Source organism: Mizuhopecten yessoensis, unplaced genomic scaffold (assembly GCF_002113885.1).
Source record: "Mizuhopecten yessoensis strain PY_sf001 unplaced genomic scaffold, ASM211388v2 scaffold10059, whole genome shotgun sequence".
In the NCBI taxonomy this organism is placed as follows: domain Eukaryota; kingdom Metazoa; phylum Mollusca; class Bivalvia; order Pectinida; family Pectinidae; genus Mizuhopecten; species Mizuhopecten yessoensis.
Genome location: NW_018408358.1, coordinates 179509 through 198481, shown reverse-complemented (window position 1 = coordinate 198481; position 18973 = coordinate 179509). Strand labels below are relative to the sequence as shown.

General features: G+C 38.1%; 2 protein-coding genes across 2 annotated transcripts; both read left to right on the top strand.

Moving 5' to 3' along the window:
• The first annotated feature begins 7651 nt into the window (after positions 1-7651).
• On the top strand, positions 7652-10541 carry LOC110459407. The gene has a single exon (XM_021511640.1). The coding sequence runs from the start codon at positions 8411-8413 to the stop codon at positions 10028-10030; it is 1620 nt and encodes a 539-aa protein (XP_021367315.1). The 5' UTR covers positions 7652-8410; the 3' UTR covers positions 10031-10541.
• A 2567-nt stretch (positions 10542-13108) lies between these two features.
• LOC110459408 lies at positions 13109-15842 on the top strand. The gene has a single exon (XM_021511641.1). It carries the CDS (start codon positions 13608-13610, stop codon positions 15234-15236), a length of 1629 nt encoding a protein of 542 aa, XP_021367316.1. The 5' UTR covers positions 13109-13607; the 3' UTR covers positions 15237-15842.
• Positions 15843-18973: the final 3131 nt, after the last annotated feature.

Here is an 18973-nt window from a genome sequence, read left to right as displayed (position 1 = left end):
GAGTGTTACTTCCTATTTACTACTTAGGAGACATTGAAGACACTTGAAAGTTTAATTTGGTACCTCTTACATTGATTGTATGTCTTTTTATTACCTTTCTAATGTCAAAGAGGATTTTGATAAGATTTTTTTTTAAACATCGAATCAAAATCACCAATCTCAATACTACGAGATCAGTATCTCATAACTAAGAGAATAGTTCGCCATGTTAAATTTCCTGAAGAAACATCTTTCTCGTTGTTTGGAGATCACTAATAGAAGACAAGAAGATACATTTTATTTATTTTAAAACAATTATGAAACAAGTTAATTCAACTTATATCAATCACTCTTGTTTGCCACTTGGGGGTCTTTATGTAGGAGGAAACCGGAGTACCAGCAAAAACCCAAGTATTCGGACAGGTGACCTCATACCTTTTCACGTCCGGTCGGGGAATCGAACCTCGGCCACTTTGCGAAAGGCAAGAGCGCTCTCCACTGCGCCACTCGACCACCCACAGATAATATGCGTATTGCGAGCGGAGCCGTTGGACTTCGAGGAAGCGAGATCACTATCTCTCATAGTTATTTCATAACTCGTAGTTACGTTAGTAAGATGGGAATAAATATCAGGACTTCTTTATAAACTGCAAAAATATCGATTACGCTAAATGTATACTGAAGCTTTACCGAATACAGAAATCCTTCTTAAAACGATCGCAATTCCTTGGCAACCGTCACTATTTAATATCATGATTTTAGTAAAAAAAACAACAGTAAAGCAATGTTTTAAAATTGATGAAACATTGTTGAATATTAGTTGTAAAATCGATACCTATTGCGTCTGGAAATATATCGGAATGCACTACGGCCTTTCCCCTGTAGAAATTTTGACGGAAAAGGCCGAACTGGAAGTCGATTGTTCCGGAAGATGAATTAGCCTAAATAAATTCAGTTCATTAAAGAAGAAAAAAGCAGCTTCAGAAAATTGAAAGGATTGCCCTACATCACGAAAGTTATAACATTGAACTTGATTTTACATTATGTACATGTTCTCTAATGAAATTGCTGGAGCATAGATTATAAACATGCAAGTAAACATTTATCCTTTCAAAATATATGGAAATGTTTAGATTTGTCTGGATTAATGTAAACAAACTTGTATTTGTGTACTTAAGGAATTACCAGGACTATTTTTCCAGGACATATATCTGGTTATTGCTTATAATTTAATTCAAACACTCAGACAGCATTTTTTAATTGACAGTTCGTTAATATTTATGCATTGCTGTTAAAAACAATAATGATTTTGCACAAAACACAACATTGTGCAATAATTTCAACGCCATGCAACTTCAACCAATCAGAAGTTAGAATTACAAATACCGCGCCAAACATTGCGATATACGACGTCTGCGTCATCACTTTTTGTGTTATCTGGTTTTTAGGTTGTACGATACATGTATAACCTGAAGAAGTCTACCATTAAGTAAATTGCCAAAAATAGATTACGTATATTACGCATTCTACGGACTTGGCTAGGGAAAAGTATCTCTTTAGCTCATTCGGTAGTGACTCGGGTAATATTGACAAATATATGATAATAATAAAATAGTAATAATTCGAGTTTCTTATAAACGGCTTAAAAAATAATAACCGGGGTTTATAGGGCCTTTGCAACTAGCCAATATCTTTCTGAACTCCCAGCCGAAGCTGCTATTTCGGCGCTGGGCTGAGACAATCAACAATTCTAGCACTGCCCAACCACGTACTCATTTACAGCTGAGTAGACTGGAACAAGCGGAGTAAAGTATCTTGCTATAAGATACAACACAGTGCCGTGCCGTGCCGTGCCGTGCCGTACCGTGACTCGAACCCGCAACCCTTCGGTCACGAGCCCGGCGTCCTACCACTAGACTACCTTGCCTCAGCGATAGTTTCACAAGAATCGCTATGACCCATGAAAAACTCGGGACGACTTCTTTCCTGGAGGGGGAGTATAAATCACCCTGATAAAATACTTGCCGCTTACTACCGACTCGGCTAGGGAGAATTTCTCTCTAGAGCGTAAGACTAGTAAGACAGACATCATGGGTTCGACTCCTAGCGGGGGCATTGAAAATAAATTGTAACCTCTGTTACATATGTATATATATATAACGCTGATTCATATATCATATCCTTAACATCTAAATTCAATAATGTACATATATCATATCCTTAACATCTAAATTCAATAATGTACATATATCATATCCTTAACATCTAAATTCAATAATGTACATATATCATATCCTTAACATCTAAATTCAATAATGTACATATATCATATCCTTAACATCTAAATTCAATAATGTACATATATCATATCCTTAATATCTAAATTCAATAATGTACATATATCATATCCTTATCATTTCTTGTCGATTTGTTTGGTTTTTGTTTTAAAATGGTTTAGCGTCCTATTAACAGCTAAAGTCATTAAGGACACGCCTTCATGTGATATCGCGCATATGATGCCGACTTTTAGAGCGTTACTACACTGAAATACCACAACGAAGGAACCCAGTATTCCGACTTTTCGTATTGCATAGTTATCTGCTCTTGTGAGCAGGTATTGAATGTTACGTCATTTGTTTGTGAGAGTAATGTCATGAATGTTTGAGAAAACGACGTAATTTTCTCATACAAAATAATGACGTAACAATCAATACCTGCTCACAAGAGCAGATAACTCTGCAATACGAAAAGACGGAATACCATTCCACCCGATCCTATTATACTGACATCGGATTAACCAGTTGTAGCGACACACAATCACGACTTTACGTCAGAGCTCGAGACACAAGGGAAGGTGACTAGCTAACAGGAGCTAAATTATTTATCATCAGCAAAGATGTCTGTGTGCTCCAAATTCTGGACAGTTCGATCGGCGAGCCTACTCGTTTATGGCTATATCGGTTTAACCCGTTTAACCAAGGTCGGACTAAAATGTTATTGCTAATGAAGAGACCTTAATACACACACTGTTTAATTATTTTATTTATGAAGTTTTTACAATAAATTTCCCTTGAATGCACCAGTCCGTCCGTTTGTGGTCTGTCTGTCATAGCAATATAAAGGTCAGCGCGCATAAGCGATCAGATAATTATGAATAATATACCAGTGATGATCGGTTTGACCAACGGTCAGTTGGTCAATTATAGAAAGTCTTGTTACATGTAGCGTTCAGCGTTATAAGCCTATTCCCTAATCACGTAAAGTGGACATGTCAGAAGCTGACATTTTGTCGTTCTAGAGACTGAAAGGAAATCTCTTTGAAAATGGGAAAAACGTACGATTATATTGTGTGGTTTGCCTGACTGTGTAATTAAGTCGAGGACAGATGACAAACGGAATATTAAAAGTGAACTTATAAAAAACAGGGTTTGTTTAAAAACAAAACGACCGTTTTTAGAGAAAAAAAGTGTGAACAAAACCGTAATTTTAACTAAAAAAAGTCATCAATACAATCAGGGCAAAATAAGAACAAAAGAGAGATTTACTTGGAGACCCTTGAAATAGTACCAGGTGTTCCGGAAGAGTAAGCGTCTTCTGTTTTATCGACGACCGCCGTCATGTAAATCTAGATCAAATCTTAGTTATGTCACGTCCTCACATCAAGAAAGTGTCACGTCCTCACATCGAGGAAATGTCACGCCTTCACATCGAGAAAATGTCACGCCCTCACATCGAGAAAATGTCACGCCCTCACATCGTGAAATTGTCACGCCCTCACATCGAGAAAATGTCACGCCCTCACATCGAGAAAATGTCACGCCCTCACATCAAGAACTTGGGTAGTGACAATCAGAACGCAAGGCTCATTAATTGTTATAAAAAACACCAACCTTCATATCACTAAAAAATGTAGCATATTTACTTTTATTGTATTTCCAGTTATAATCCTGTAATCTGATTGGTCGAGACAAATCGTTCATTTCACATTGTCATATTCGCCTTAACATTGAGTCAATAGAAATGTGCTTCCAAACGCCCTAGCAACGGGCGACAGTGTGTGTGACAGTGCAAACAGTGACCGCGCAAAGAGGATGCGCGTACGGTTTGTTTCAGCCTCCATGTTACTTCCTGTATATTAGATATATTTCATTAGAGACACCCTGTGTTGTAAGTTTGTCAGTCAGCTGTCGACATCTATCACGGAAACCCTGTGCTGCAAGTTTGTCAGTCAGCTGTCGATATCTATCACGGAAACCCTGCGCTGTAAGTTTGTCAGTCAGCTGTCGACGTCTATCACGGAAACCCTGTGCTGTAGGTTTGTCAGTCAGCTGTCGTCATCTATCACGGACACCATGTGTTGTAAGTTGGTCAGTCAGCTGTCGACATCTATCACGGAAACCCTGTGTTGTAAGTGTGTCAGTCAGTAGTCGACATCTATCACGGACACCCTGTGTTGTAAGTTTGTCAGTCAGCTGTCGACATCTATCACGGACACGATGTGTCGTAAGTTTGTCAGTCAGCTGTCGACATCTATCACGGACACGATGTGTCGTAAGTTTGTCAGTCAGCTGTCGACATCTATCACGGACACGATGTGTCGTAAGTTTGTCAGTCAGCTGTCGACATCTATCACGGACACCCTGTGTTGTAAGTTTGTCAGACAGTAGTCGACATCTATCACGGGCACCCTGTGTTGTAAGTTTGTCCGAACAGGAGGAAGGTTCTATGGGAATGTGATGAACATTTAAACAGCAGAAAGATGTGAACAGCGAATCGAATATTACTAGTTATATTTGCATGCAGAAAGAACCACCACATGGTCCGTTGTTCTATCTATATATTTCTATTTCTTTATTTTTATATGAGGTGTTTTCTTCCAGACATTTTCTGTGATTCCTATTGACAGCTAAATAATCGATACATGTTTAAGGTATGATTGGTGGTTAAGTATGTCAGAGAATCTCAATCGGTAAGTGCACACTGAACAGAGGAATGACGGCACCGCTAAATAACTATTACGTCATCTGTTTTTTGAAAAATACACCATGGTCTTCATTGGGAATCGTAACAGTCATATTTATGTGTAATATGCGCAATATTTACTGGTGTTAAGGAATGAGAAATAGTGGTTCATAATGACGGTGATCAGTAACGTGTCTTCATCAACCTGCATCTCTTAAACCGTGTGTTGTAGCAATCGACACAGAGGTCTATCAGCTCAACTGTGACATGAAAACACCAAAGGTTGGGGAAGCAGGACCGTTACTATCAAGAAAAGGAAAGTTCGCAATCGGAAGATTGAAATCCCACGGTCATCGTATAGCTTAGTAGCAACCTAAACTCTGTTCACTTCCAGGAAGGAATTATTTTTTTATTGTTTATGTTGAAAAGGAGGTTTACTTTATAATAATGACAAAGTGTTAAATTACTGGTTTGCATTGCAAGTGAGAAAAAATCTGCAAGAGTAAGAAGATTGAAGAATATGGCCATGTGCCAACGTTGCGTAACGTTTTCCTTTCCTACAAACTTTACCTCAGGTATATCGCGATCATGAATGGTTAAAGGGAAGCAACTCAAATATAATCTTGTCTCGGTTGAACACACGACGAAACGCACAATACACAAAACGTGCTTATTAAAGGACAATCATAACGAAATCATTTACTTCATGTCATTAATTAGCTTTTGAGTAAATCTCTTTAATCTTTGAAGTTCAACACTAGTGACAGCTGTCTAGATTCATAGATACATACCTGATAAAGACTTCAAAATGCACTTTTTGACAGGTTTTATCAATTGGGAACCGTCGGCCTTTTCCTTAAACGAGAAAATACTTTAAAGTGCCGACGGTTCCTGATAAAGGTTTAATGGAATCTGGCGAAAAGGGACGGGAACACCTCCTGACTTTTGACCCCATGTAAATCCTCCATCACTTATTAAATCTACAAAAACATTTTTACAAAGTTAAATATCTGTAGATACCATTCAATAACAAAATCTGTAATTAACTATACATTTAAATTACTCACAGACATATACATATGGATTTCAATTGTACGAAACACTTGCTGATTGGCTGATTTAGTTGTGCGGGTTCTTTAAGATGGCTTCACGATAAGTAATGATTGTGGAAAATATTCGGGTATAAAGCATAAATAGTTAATAATGTAAAAAACACAGTGATCAAAGAGAGAATTTAGCACAGAAAAGGTTGTTCTCAAAAGTTGCCCCAAATATATAACAACAAAGTGTCTTCAGTCAAACTTGCTATATATGAAACATCTTCTCTCTGCGTGTTTATCTCTGTCTTACATTAAACTTCTGGATATACCCAACATCTGAATACACCCAACATCTGAATACACCCAACATCTGAATACACCATCTGAATACACCCAACATCTGAATACACCCAACATCTGAATACACCCAACATTTGGATATACTCAACATCAGGATATCTAAACTGCTTGATTCACTAAACATCTGCATACATCAAAGATCTGGATTTACCCAACATCTGGATACACTCAACGTCTGGATACACATGACATCGGGATACACACGACATCGGGATACACACGACATCTGGATACATTCGACATCCGGATAAACCAAACATCTAGAAAGACACGACATCTGGATACACAGGACATTTGGATACACACGACATCTGGATATATCCAATATCTGGATACACACGATATCGGCATGCACACTACATCTTGATATACCCAACATTTAGATAAACACGAAATCTGGATACACACAATATCCGGATACACAGGACATCTGGATACACATGACATCTGAATACACACGACATCTCGAAACAAATGACATCCGGATTCACACGACATCTGGAAACACGAGATATCTGGATACATACGATAGCTGGATACACATGACATCTGGATACACCCAATATCTGGATACACAAGACATTTGGATACACAAGACATTTGGATACACACGACATCTTGATACACACGACATCTGGATACAAACGACATCTGGATACACAGACGTTATCTGGATACACAATATATCTGAAAACACACGACATCTTGATACACACGACATCGGGATACAAACGACATCTTGATACACACGGTATCTGGATACACACGACATCGGGATTGTGCCTACATCTGGATACACTCTTCATCTGTATACATCTTACATCGGGAAACACACGACATTCGGATGCACCTAGCATCTGGATACACCCAACATCTTGATCATTTCTAGATAAAAAAAAGGTTCGTCGCCAAGGCGACATACTCACCCCCTATATTTTATTTGTGTGTGTGTTGAAATATGAGACATCAGACTTACATTATGTGTATATTTGTCAACACTCGATGTGACGTGACAGATACAGAGTGATAGTGAATTAGGCAAACACACCAATAAATCAATTAACCTGTGTAATTAGTAGTACATGAAATGTCTGTACGTTATATTATATCTAATCATTAATGTTAATGTAGTCCACAGTAAATCAGAAATTTAAAAGTCCACGGCCATGCCAAGGTCTCGGCTGCCACCATAATTTATGTACAAGTAGGAACTTTATCATGCACCGCTGTACACTGATCTATTAAATCCCCATAATACACCACCCTATGGATAGCCAGGTGGATCCTTACACCGCTAACGTCAGGCTTGGGAGATCTATACACACTCATAACTGGCTAGATTGTATTGCCATACTACTATGTGGCCGGGTAGATCATAAAACACCCACCTTCTGGCCGGGTAGATCATAAAACACCCACCTTCTGGCCGGGTAGATCATAAAACACCCACCTTCTGGCCGGGTAGATCATAAAACACCCACCTTCTGGCCGGGTAGATCATAAAACACCCACCTTCTGGCCGGGTAGATCATAAAACACCCACCTTCTGGCCGGGTAGATCATAAAACACCCACCTTCTGGCCGGGTAGATCATAAAACACCCACCTTCTGGCCGGGTAGATCATAAAACACCCACCTTCTGGCCGGGTAAATACTGTTATGTGATTTACAAACTTTAACAGTTCTATCAAGACATTTACTTATAACGGAGAACTTCTGTTATTATTTTGTGACATAATCGTCCTTAATGAATGTGTATAACAAAGTGTTGTTATTCGTTGTCTGTGGACGGCCTGACATTGTAAACAAGGTGAGTGATCACACGTGACTACAAACGTACTGTGGTTTCTATACATACACATATATTCTACAACAAAATACTCCAATTGGTAACAACCACCAACCATAGGATTTAGAAGAGAATCGGGACTTTGTGAACACTCCAGATTTGTATTCCTAATATTGAAAAAGGTTTTTCTTTGTGATTGTTTTGTCAGTATGGAGCAAACTGCTCCACTGTGAAATCAACTTTGGATAGTCAAAAAGCGGTTTTGCATAATTTTATTAAAATGGCTACATCCCTATACAAAGCTCAGATACCTTTTCGTATCAAAGGTCAAATCACCTGTACACACCACAAAGGGAGACAACTAGACCTTTACTGTGAAGAATGTCAAGTTCCTGTTTGCATCAAGTGTGTATCTACTGTACATAAGAGTCACCCTTTGTGTGACCTTAGTGAAAATACTCATCAAACTAAACAGGATATTCAAAGCTTTATAGACAAAACTGAGAAAGTGGACCTTGTACAAATCGACCAGTACATCACTTCTACTGATAAACAACTAAAGGACAATTCTACCATTTTTGACAAACTTTCAAAACAGTTAAAGATACAAACAAACAAATTAAAAGAAGATCTGGACATGCTAACAGCTCAGACTCTGTCTCTCTATAAACAAATGGAGGAAGATAATACCAAGCTACTCCAAACCTACAAACAGGACCTGGAATCGTACAACACTCAGCTAAAACATCAGGTGCAAGAATGTAAGATAGCCCTTCAGCGTGGCTCCGACATACAAATCTACGACACAGGATGTGAGATTCAATCTCCAGTCACTCTCCCTGTAAAACCTGCCCTGAGTACTGCTAGCTTCAGTCCAAACAAAAATCCTCAGGGTCACCTTGAACAAGCTTTGGGAGAAGTTATCACATCAGGCCAAGGTCAGGATCAAGCTTTACGAAGTCATGAACGGCGGTCAGTTGCATCATCTGCTAGACAAAGACCATCCCTTTCACAACAGAGGTCAGAAAGAAAAGAAAGGACGCTCTCTATACAACAAATATCGAAAGGAAGAAAGCAAGTGAAAAGTCCAGTATATACCCTGTTACCTCAGACCAAGGTGTTGGGGGAGTGGACGTCTCGATGTTTGATACATTCTGTATGTCCAACAACTGATGGTCAGATGTGGACCAGCCACCATGACAGTAACACCTTAATTCTACTGCACAGTAACGGCAGAGTAATACAGGAGGTTAAACACAATACTGACATCATGGACACAAGTCTGTCATCAACAACCAACACACTGTGGGTCTGTGACAAAGAAAACAACATCACAGAGCTCGTGTCAGGACGACTAGTACACAGATTCAGCACCAGAGAGAAACCACAGTGTATCTGTATTACAGCTAATAACCATGCCATTGTGGGGATGGTCAAACATATCTCAAAATTTACAACGAAAGGTAAATTGGTATGCTTTTCAGTGGCAACGGGGACTGGGGTGCCATTAGTGTGTACACCATACAGGATCTCAAAGTGTCCTGTCACTCACAATGTGGCAGTGGCTGATTTGGATGGTACATACAATGGTGGTCGAGGGATACCATATGTTATTGTCATGGACACAGATTTCAAGAAACTATTTGTATATCGTGGTGAAGTCACCCGTGCATGTCGACTATTTATCCCCTATGATGTGGTGTATGACAGCGTGGGTAACCTTGTAATAGCGAACGGTATCAACAACCGTATCCTACTTATCAGTGGGCGTGGTGAGTTCCTCAGTATCATACACACAACTGCCAGCTGTATACGGGCTGTTGGTGTAGACACGGGGGATGTTCTGTGGGCAGTGTCTGGGATTAACAATGTCAAACTACTACAGTACAGCAGTAAGTGACATCTTGACAAACCACAACGTGTATATATAGTAACCACGACAACTGACACTGACAGGATTATGGAAGTTGTCAGGATCACTTGATATAAACTATGGACTATGTATCTCTACAAACAAGACATATATTACAATTATTGGAAAAATAAATATAAAAAGATCTAAAGGTAGCATAACTTTATTGATACTGCTTCTGACTTAACCTTCGGCGTTAGAGGAAACCCGTCGTTAGGCACAGCTATTTGGTGATTGATACATGGTGATGATGGAGTAACAATTAAAGTCATGTGACTTCAATAAAATACAATATTTTCACTGAAATTAATTTTTACTAAAGCCTTTTACTCTCTTTTTTAGTATTTTTCTGTACACGTTGTTATCTCCCTTCAATTAAATGCAGAACATATATCTAGTTCATTGTATTAACTATACCATTTAACTTTTTTTAAAGCTTTTTAAAAACAATTTTGAATAATTTGCAATCAAAGTGCAGGGTTTTAATAGAAAAACTGAATTCAACACATTTTTTATTGATATTTCATTATCATTCACATTGTCAATTCTATGTGTGACTTGTGGTAATAAAATCATTTTGAATTTACTAAAATTTGTGTTACTGACTATGATTACGTCTTTTGTAATATTTTTTGGCCAACTTAAAATAAACACACAAGAGAATTTGTGCACACACCATCACACCATCTTAACAGGTTTTTCTTTTCTCTTATCTGTCGACGGACCACAGACGAAGGGTAATTTGAATAGCCCACAGTTGGATAATATAAGGCATTAGATAAATAGATTATATATATATTTTCAATAACAATTTAGTCAACTAATACAGAGGGAAGCTGAACAATACAGAAGTAGAGGGCGATGAGCCGACACACAAATAAAACTGAAGTAGTACATGTAGTGTCTGTACTTTATACTATATCTAATCATTAATGTTTATGTAATCTACAGTTAATCTGAAATTTAAAAGCCCATAGCCTTGACAAAGTCTAGGCTGTTACCATACTTTATGTAAAGATAATCACATTCTGTCAGCTGATAGTTTCTGCAGGTCGTCGGCAACGTCGCACAACAAGGAACCATTACACTCACTGTTTCACACTTCTCTATAAAATCGCTCATATTACACCTCCCATATAGATAGCCAGGTAGATAATTACACCCCTACCGTAAGGTTTAAGAGAGCAATACACATTCCTACTAACCTGGTTGACTAAATTGTCATAGTACAGTTTTGCCGGGTAGATAATAAAACACCCAACTTCTGGTCGGGTAAATACTGTTATGTGACTTACAACCTTTAACAGATCTACCCAGACAAACTCTTTCAAAGGATAAGGTCAAACGCCAAACATATGTCGGAGTGAACTATGTTTTGTACTTTACACTTGCGGCATTTGCAATTGCCAAGTTTGAGATGAGTCCAGAAGCCATTACTCCGTATAAAACAAAAGGAATGTGCGAGTGAATATGCATTTTATGTAAGAGTACTTAAATGAGTAAAGTTGTAAATATCAACTCAAAATATAGATTAGAAAAGAAATTATTGAGAAAACCAAGCACTTTTCACTTTTCAAATACCTAAAAGAACCCCTTAACTTCATAATCTGTTTTATATAAACAATCTTTAAGTGACGATTGTATTTCTGTCATTTTTCATTCTTTTATATATGCCTGTTTAATTTAATGATATTATTTTGGTTGTTTTATGTCATTTTGAAAACAGCAAATAATATCTGTGAGTCACCATACCCCTTTTGGAACCCCAAAAACTCACTTTCGGTCAAACTATTGCTTTAGTTTTTGTGCATGTTATACAATAAAAAAAAGAGGTGAATATCCGGATATACCAGGGCCCCATGCTTTAGTAATTCTACGGTGAAATGGTATATAAGACAGACCCGGACAATTTTCTTTCATATGTAATGGTAAATTATTGGTCTCTGTGATCAACTTTTGTACTTGGCATTCTGCCATCACAAGGTGTACTAGCATACCAATTATCAGTAACGCAAAAGCAAACTTTTATTACATGTTTTCCAAAAGGTGGAATAAATCTAGACAATTATGTAGGGTTTTAACAGTTTTGGATAAATTGACTTTTAAAGATCAAACAGGATTTCCTTCAGACCGTTATGTAGGGCAAATACCAGATTAGTGTATAACAGTATACAATATGCTGAAGAATAAAATACATTCTACTATTTGGGTGGTCGAGTGGAGGAGTAGATAATGCACTCGCCTTTCACCAAGGTGGCCGGGGTTCTGAAATGAAAAGCGCCAACAAGAGTGATTGATATTAGTTGAAATACATATCTCATAATTGTTGTAAAAAAAGATTAATTTTGCAAGGAAACAATTCTCGGTTTTCTATTTAATAATTGATTAGAGAAAGCATTCTACTCAGTGTCATTCAAATATGTTGATGAAATCTTAAATTATTTTAAGATTTGTTTTGGTATTGCAAGATTGGTAAACATACAGCACACCAATGTTAGTTCAACTATAAATCTAGATCAAGGAGGTAAGTTGTCCTCAATTCTAGATATAAAAATAGGGTGTCGCAAAGGGGATCTAATAACCCCTATGCTTTATATTTTGCATATTGAAACATTATGCATAAGAATTACAAAAAGTATTATAAGTATATTTGTCAACACACAATGTGACTTCAATTCACTGAAATGGAGTGAAACAGAAATATACACGAGGAGACGTGAAATAGGCTAACACAATTATAACAATTCAGCATTTATTCCGTGTAATTAGAAGTACATGTAATGTCTGTACTTTAAACTTAATATTACATCAAATCATTAATGTTAATGTGATCTACAGTAAATATGTCATTTAAAAGTCCACGACCATGACAAAGTCTCGGCTGCTCCCTTACGTATTTCAAAACATTCACGTTCTGTCAGCTGATCATTTCTGCAGATCGTCGGCAACGTCGCACAACCAGGAACTATTACATGCCGTGCTGCACACTGATCAATTAAATCCCCTTTGATACACCACCCCTATAGATAGCCAGGTATATCATTTCACCCCTAACGTCAGGCTTAGGGGAACAATACACATTCCTTATAAACTTATATACTGTCTGGCCGGGTAGTTTATATAACACCCAACTTCTAGAATGGTAAATACTGTAATATGAATTACGGACTTATACAGTTCTACCGAGAAAGGATTTTTAAACAGAAAACATCATTTATTATGCTGTGATATAATCTGCTTTGATGGATGTGTATATTAAAGTGATGTTGTTCGTTGTCTGTGGACGGCCTTACATTGTAAACATGGTGAGTGATTATACGTGACTCCAAATGTTCTGTGGTTCCTATAATTACCCCAACGGGCAACAACCACTAAACGTCAACCACAGGATTAAGAAAAAAACAACAGATTTAAGTGGACACTGGAAACTCAGATCTGTTTTCCTAATATGAAAACAAGTTTGTCTTTGTGATTGTTTTGTCAGTATGCAACAAACTGCTCTTCTGTGAAATCAACTTTATATAGTAAAAAACAAACTTAAACGGTTTTGGATCATTTTAACAAAATGGCTACATCCCTATACAAAGCTCAGATTCCTTTTCGTATCAAGGGTCAAACAAAATGTACATACCACAAGAGGAGACAACTAGACCTTTACTGTGAAGAATGTCAAGTTCCTGTCTGCATCAAGTGTGTATCTACTGTACATAAGAGTCACCCTTTGTGTGACCTTAGTGAAACTACTCCTCAAATTAAACAGGATGTTCAAAACTTTATAGACAAAACTGAGAATGTTGACCTTTCGCAAATAGACCAGTACATCACATTTACTGAACAACATTTAAAGGACAACGCCAGGAACTTTGATAAACTTGCGCACCAGTTAAAGACACAGACCAACAAACTCAAAGAAAATCTGGACCTGCTTATAGCACAGACTCTGTCTGTCTATCATCAAATGCAGGAAGATAATACCAAGCTTCTTCAAACCTACAAACAGGACCTTGAAATATTCAGCACAAAGCTAAAACAACAATTACAGGAATGTAAGATAGCACTTCAGCGCGGCTCTGACATACAAATCTACGACGCAGGATCTGAGATTCAATCTTCAGTTAAACTCCCTATAAAACCTACCCTGGGTACTGCTAGCTTTACTCCAAACCTTAACCCTCAGAGTCATCTGGAACAAGCTTTGGGAAGAATTAGCACATCAGGTCATTTTCAGGGTCAGGATTTACTAGGTCATGATCGGTCAATTGGATCATCTGCTGGACAACGACCATCCCCTACACAACAGAGATCAGAATCGAAAGGACGGTCACAAATATCAAAAGGAAGACAGAAAGTATTCAGTCCTGTATATGCCCTGTTGTCTGAGACCAAGATGTTGGTGGAGTGGAAGCCTCAGTGTGTCATTTCTTCTGTATGTCCAAGCAGAGATGGTCAGGCGTGGACCAGTGACTGTAACAGTAACACCTTGACTCTCCTGAACAGGAAGGGCAAAGTAATGCGGAAGGTTACACATGATTATTCGATCAGAGACATAAGTCTGTCGCCTACAACCAACACACTGTGGGCCTGTGACGAAGACAACAACATCACTGAGCTCGTGTCTGGACAACTACTACAGAGATTCAGAACCAGTGAGAAACCACGGTGTATCTGTATTACAGCTAGTAACAATGTCATTGTGGGGATGGCCAAACAAATCTCAAAATTTACCGCAAAAGGTAAACTGGTACTTTCTACATTGGCTGTAAGGACTTGGGAACCAATAGTGTGTTCACCACGCAGAATATCAGAGTGTCCTGTTACTCACAATATCGCAGTGGTCGACTTGCAATATACAGATGATGATGGTTATGGGAATCCAAACGTTGTTGTCATGGACACAGATTTCAAGAAACGTTTTGTATTTGATGGTGAAGTCCCACATACATATCAACAAACATCACAGTCAGGATGTGAACCATTTGGCCCCTGGAGTGTGGTGTATGACACTGTGGGTAACCTAGTCATAGGGGACCGTGGTAACAACCGTATCCTACTCATCAGTGGGACTGGTGAGTTCCTCAGGATCATACACACAGATGACTACTGGCCATTGATTGTTGGTGTAGACAGGGAGGATGTCCTGTGGGCAGTTGTTGATGATTACTTTGTCAAACTACTTCAATACCGAAGTGTGTGACATCTGGACAAACTGCAATGTGCATATATAGTAACCATGACAACTAACACTGCTGTGCAACCCGTCGTTAGACCGCAGCTATTTGGTGACTGATACATGGTGATTATGGAGTAACAATGAAAGTTATGTGACTTTATTAAAATGCAATATCTAAAGCGTCAGCAATAGTTAGCAAATCAGTAACAATTGAGCAAACACTAAGCACAATTTTGATGGGTACATAATAGGAATTCTTTGAACTTTCTGATGTAAGTATCCTTCACTTGATGAGTATTCAACCAAGATTTCTAGGTGAGCAATACTTGTCCATTTGTCCTTTTTGTTTTCACAGAAATTAAATTTTACTTCAACATTTTCTCTCTTTTCTGAATGTTTTGCTTCAGACATTCTTATCTCCCTTGAATAAATGCAGAGAATATATAGTCTAATATATTAACAAATTAGATTTTAATTTTCAATATTTTTCATGACAATCCTTGAATAATTTACAATCAAAGTGTGGTGTTTTTAATAGAAAAACTGAATTAAATACCTGTATGGTTGATATTTCCTTATCATGCACATTTTCAATGTTATGTGTGAGTGGTGGTCATAAAAACATTTTGAATTAACTCAGCATTGTGTTACTGACTTTTATTACGTCTTTTGTACTATTTTTGGGCCAACATAAAAGCACTCAAAATATCCAAGAGATTTTGCACCTACCATTATACCATCTTAACAGGTTCTATGTAAGATTTATTAATTACTTTTCTCTTATCTATTGGACATTGGGTCTTGTAAAATGTAAATGCATCTTGTGGTTATTCCTGATCAATGTTTCGCTTCATACTACTGTATATGCCATTTTCTTTTCTAAATAAGGTTGACATTTTACCCATTCGTTAAGGTGAAACAACTGGAACTTAAATTTTAAATTAGAGAAAATCTGTTCAGTAATTCTAATTCGAGCTGCTAAAATTTGCTAGTGCTTTTATTCGGATAGTGTGTGAGGGTCCCTTCATTAATTCCACATGAAGGTTCCCATATTTCAATATTTACATATTAAAGTTTGGAACTGATCAGAACACAAAGATGGCTGGCTGCCTGCCTTTCTATGCAATAGGGCTAACACATTTTAATCTTAAAACTTTAAGATGGCCGCCTGCCAGCACTCTTGGTTTTTGATACGTCCCAAAATGTGAATGAGGAAATGTATTGTTTAAGGACGGACGGACGGACGACGGGTAATTTGAATAGCCTACCATCTCATGATATTATGAGATGGAGGGCTTTAAAGCGCTGTCACAAAAGGGACCCAATCACCCCTTAGTTATTGTTTTTGTGTGTTAAATAGCATGTGACTTCATAAATACAGAGTGAAACTGAACTATTCGAGAGTAAAGCGAGTAAAGGTGAAATAGGCCGACACACAAATATAACCTTTCAGCATTTATCCCGTGTAAAGACGGAACTGACGTCTGTTCCCCAAACTGTCAGCAAACAATGACTCTCCAGCTCAAGGTCGGTTCCAGAACTATTGAGACCGTCCCAGCTAGGGGTATACTTTGATAGTTCATTGAACATGGAGTAACAAGTGTACGCCATTGCCAAATCCTGTTACTACCAAATCAGGAACATCGGCTGTATCCGGAAGTTTATAATTGCAGACGCGTGCGACATTTTGTTACATTCACTTATTACCTCTCGGTTGGATTATGGTAACACCCTGCTCTGTGGTATATCTGACAGACTGCAGAGGGTCCAGAACACTGCAGCACGGCTGGTTACTCGTACTCGAAAGAGAGAGCACATCACACCTGTGCTATATTCATTGTACAGGTTACCTGAACGATACAAGTCACAGTACAAAAATGTGGTGTACATATACAAGGTACTGAATGATAGAGCCCCCAGTATCTTGTCACCTTGTATCAGCCGTCACGATCACTGCGGTCGGAGTCATAATCAATGCTGTGTGTCCAAAAATCTCGTACTTTGACCTACATGTATGGAAACCGGTGTTTTGAGAGGATATCGGCCACGTTGTGGAATAGCTTACCATCTGCTATTAGAAAGTCAAATTCAAAAGGGACATCAAAACTCACCTCTTCACGTCTGTATTTTAGTTTTTTTGCAAAGACGTCATGTAAATACCACCCTTTATTGATTATCTGCTTGATTAATGTATAAAAGTGATTGTAAGCCTTTGTTTCACAATTATAACTACTACTATTATTCATATGTTGTAAAGTGCTTTACAGTAATTTTACAAATTATATAGCGTTCTACATAAATGTCGTATATCATTATAATCATTATATATTATTATAAGGTCACACCATCAAGAACTATCACATGCCCTGCTGCACACTGATCAATTAATTACCCCATAATATACCACCCCATAGATATATCAGTACATCGCTAACGTCAGGCTCAGGAGAACAATACACATTCCTGCTGATTGACCCCCCTAGATTGTATTGTCACAGTAGTATTTGGCCGGGTAGATAATACAATACCCACCTATTGTCCGGGTAAATATGTTATGTGATTTACAAATTGTAACAGATCTACCGACATAACTAAGAACTTCTATTATATTGTAATATAATCTGCTTTGATGGTGGTCTGCTCTAAAGTGTGTTTGTTCGTTGCATGTGGACGGCCTGACATTGTAAACAAGGTGAGTGAGTAATGTAACTCCAAATGTTCTGTAGTTCCTATGATTACCCCAACGGCCAATAACCACCAAACGTCAACCACAGGATTTAGAGAAAAACAGGTTTAAGTGGAAAATCGGGACTTTGTGAATACTCCAAATTTGTATTCCTTACATGGAAACACGTTTTTCTTTGTGATTGTTTTATCAATATACAATGAACTACCTCACTGAGAAATCAGTTTTCTATTGTCTATAACAATTCAACGGTTTTGTATATTTTTAACAAAATGGCCACAAAGCTTAGATTCCTTATCGCATCTAAGGTCAAACCACCTGTATACACCACAAGGGGAGACAACTAGACATTTACTGTGAAGAATATCGAGTTACTGTTTGCATCAAGTGTGTATCTGCTATACATAAGAGTCATCCTTTGTGTGACCTTAGTGAAATTACTCCTCAAACTAAACACGACACTCAAAACTTTATAGACAAAACTGAGAATGTTGACCTTGCACATATTGACCAGTACATCACATCTACTGCTAACAGCTCAGAATCTGTCTCTCTATCGCTTATGTAAGAGGATGATACAAAATACTACAAACCTATAAAAGGACCTTGAAATGTATAGCACTCAGCTAGATCAACAAGTGCAAGAATGTAAGATAGCACTTCAGCGTGGCTCTGACATACAAATCTACGACGCAGGATGTGAGATTCAATCTACTGTCACACTCCCTGTAAAACCTGGCCCCGCTTCTGCTAGCTTCACTCCAAACCAATATCACCAAGGTCACCTGCAACAAGCTTTTGGAGAAGTTAGCACATCAGGTCAAGTTTTACACGAGCTTGACCGGTAAGTTGGATCCCGTGCTGGACTAGGGCATTCCACTTCGCAACAGAAGTCAGAAACAAAAGGAAAGGTACCCTCAACACAACAGGGACCAAAAGGAAGAAAGAAAGTGACCAGTCCAGAATATACCCTGTTGCCCCAGACCAAGGTTTTGGAGAAGTGGTGGTCTCCATGTTTTATTACTTCTGTACGCCCCGCCACTGATGGTCAGGTATGGACCAGTGAGTATAACAG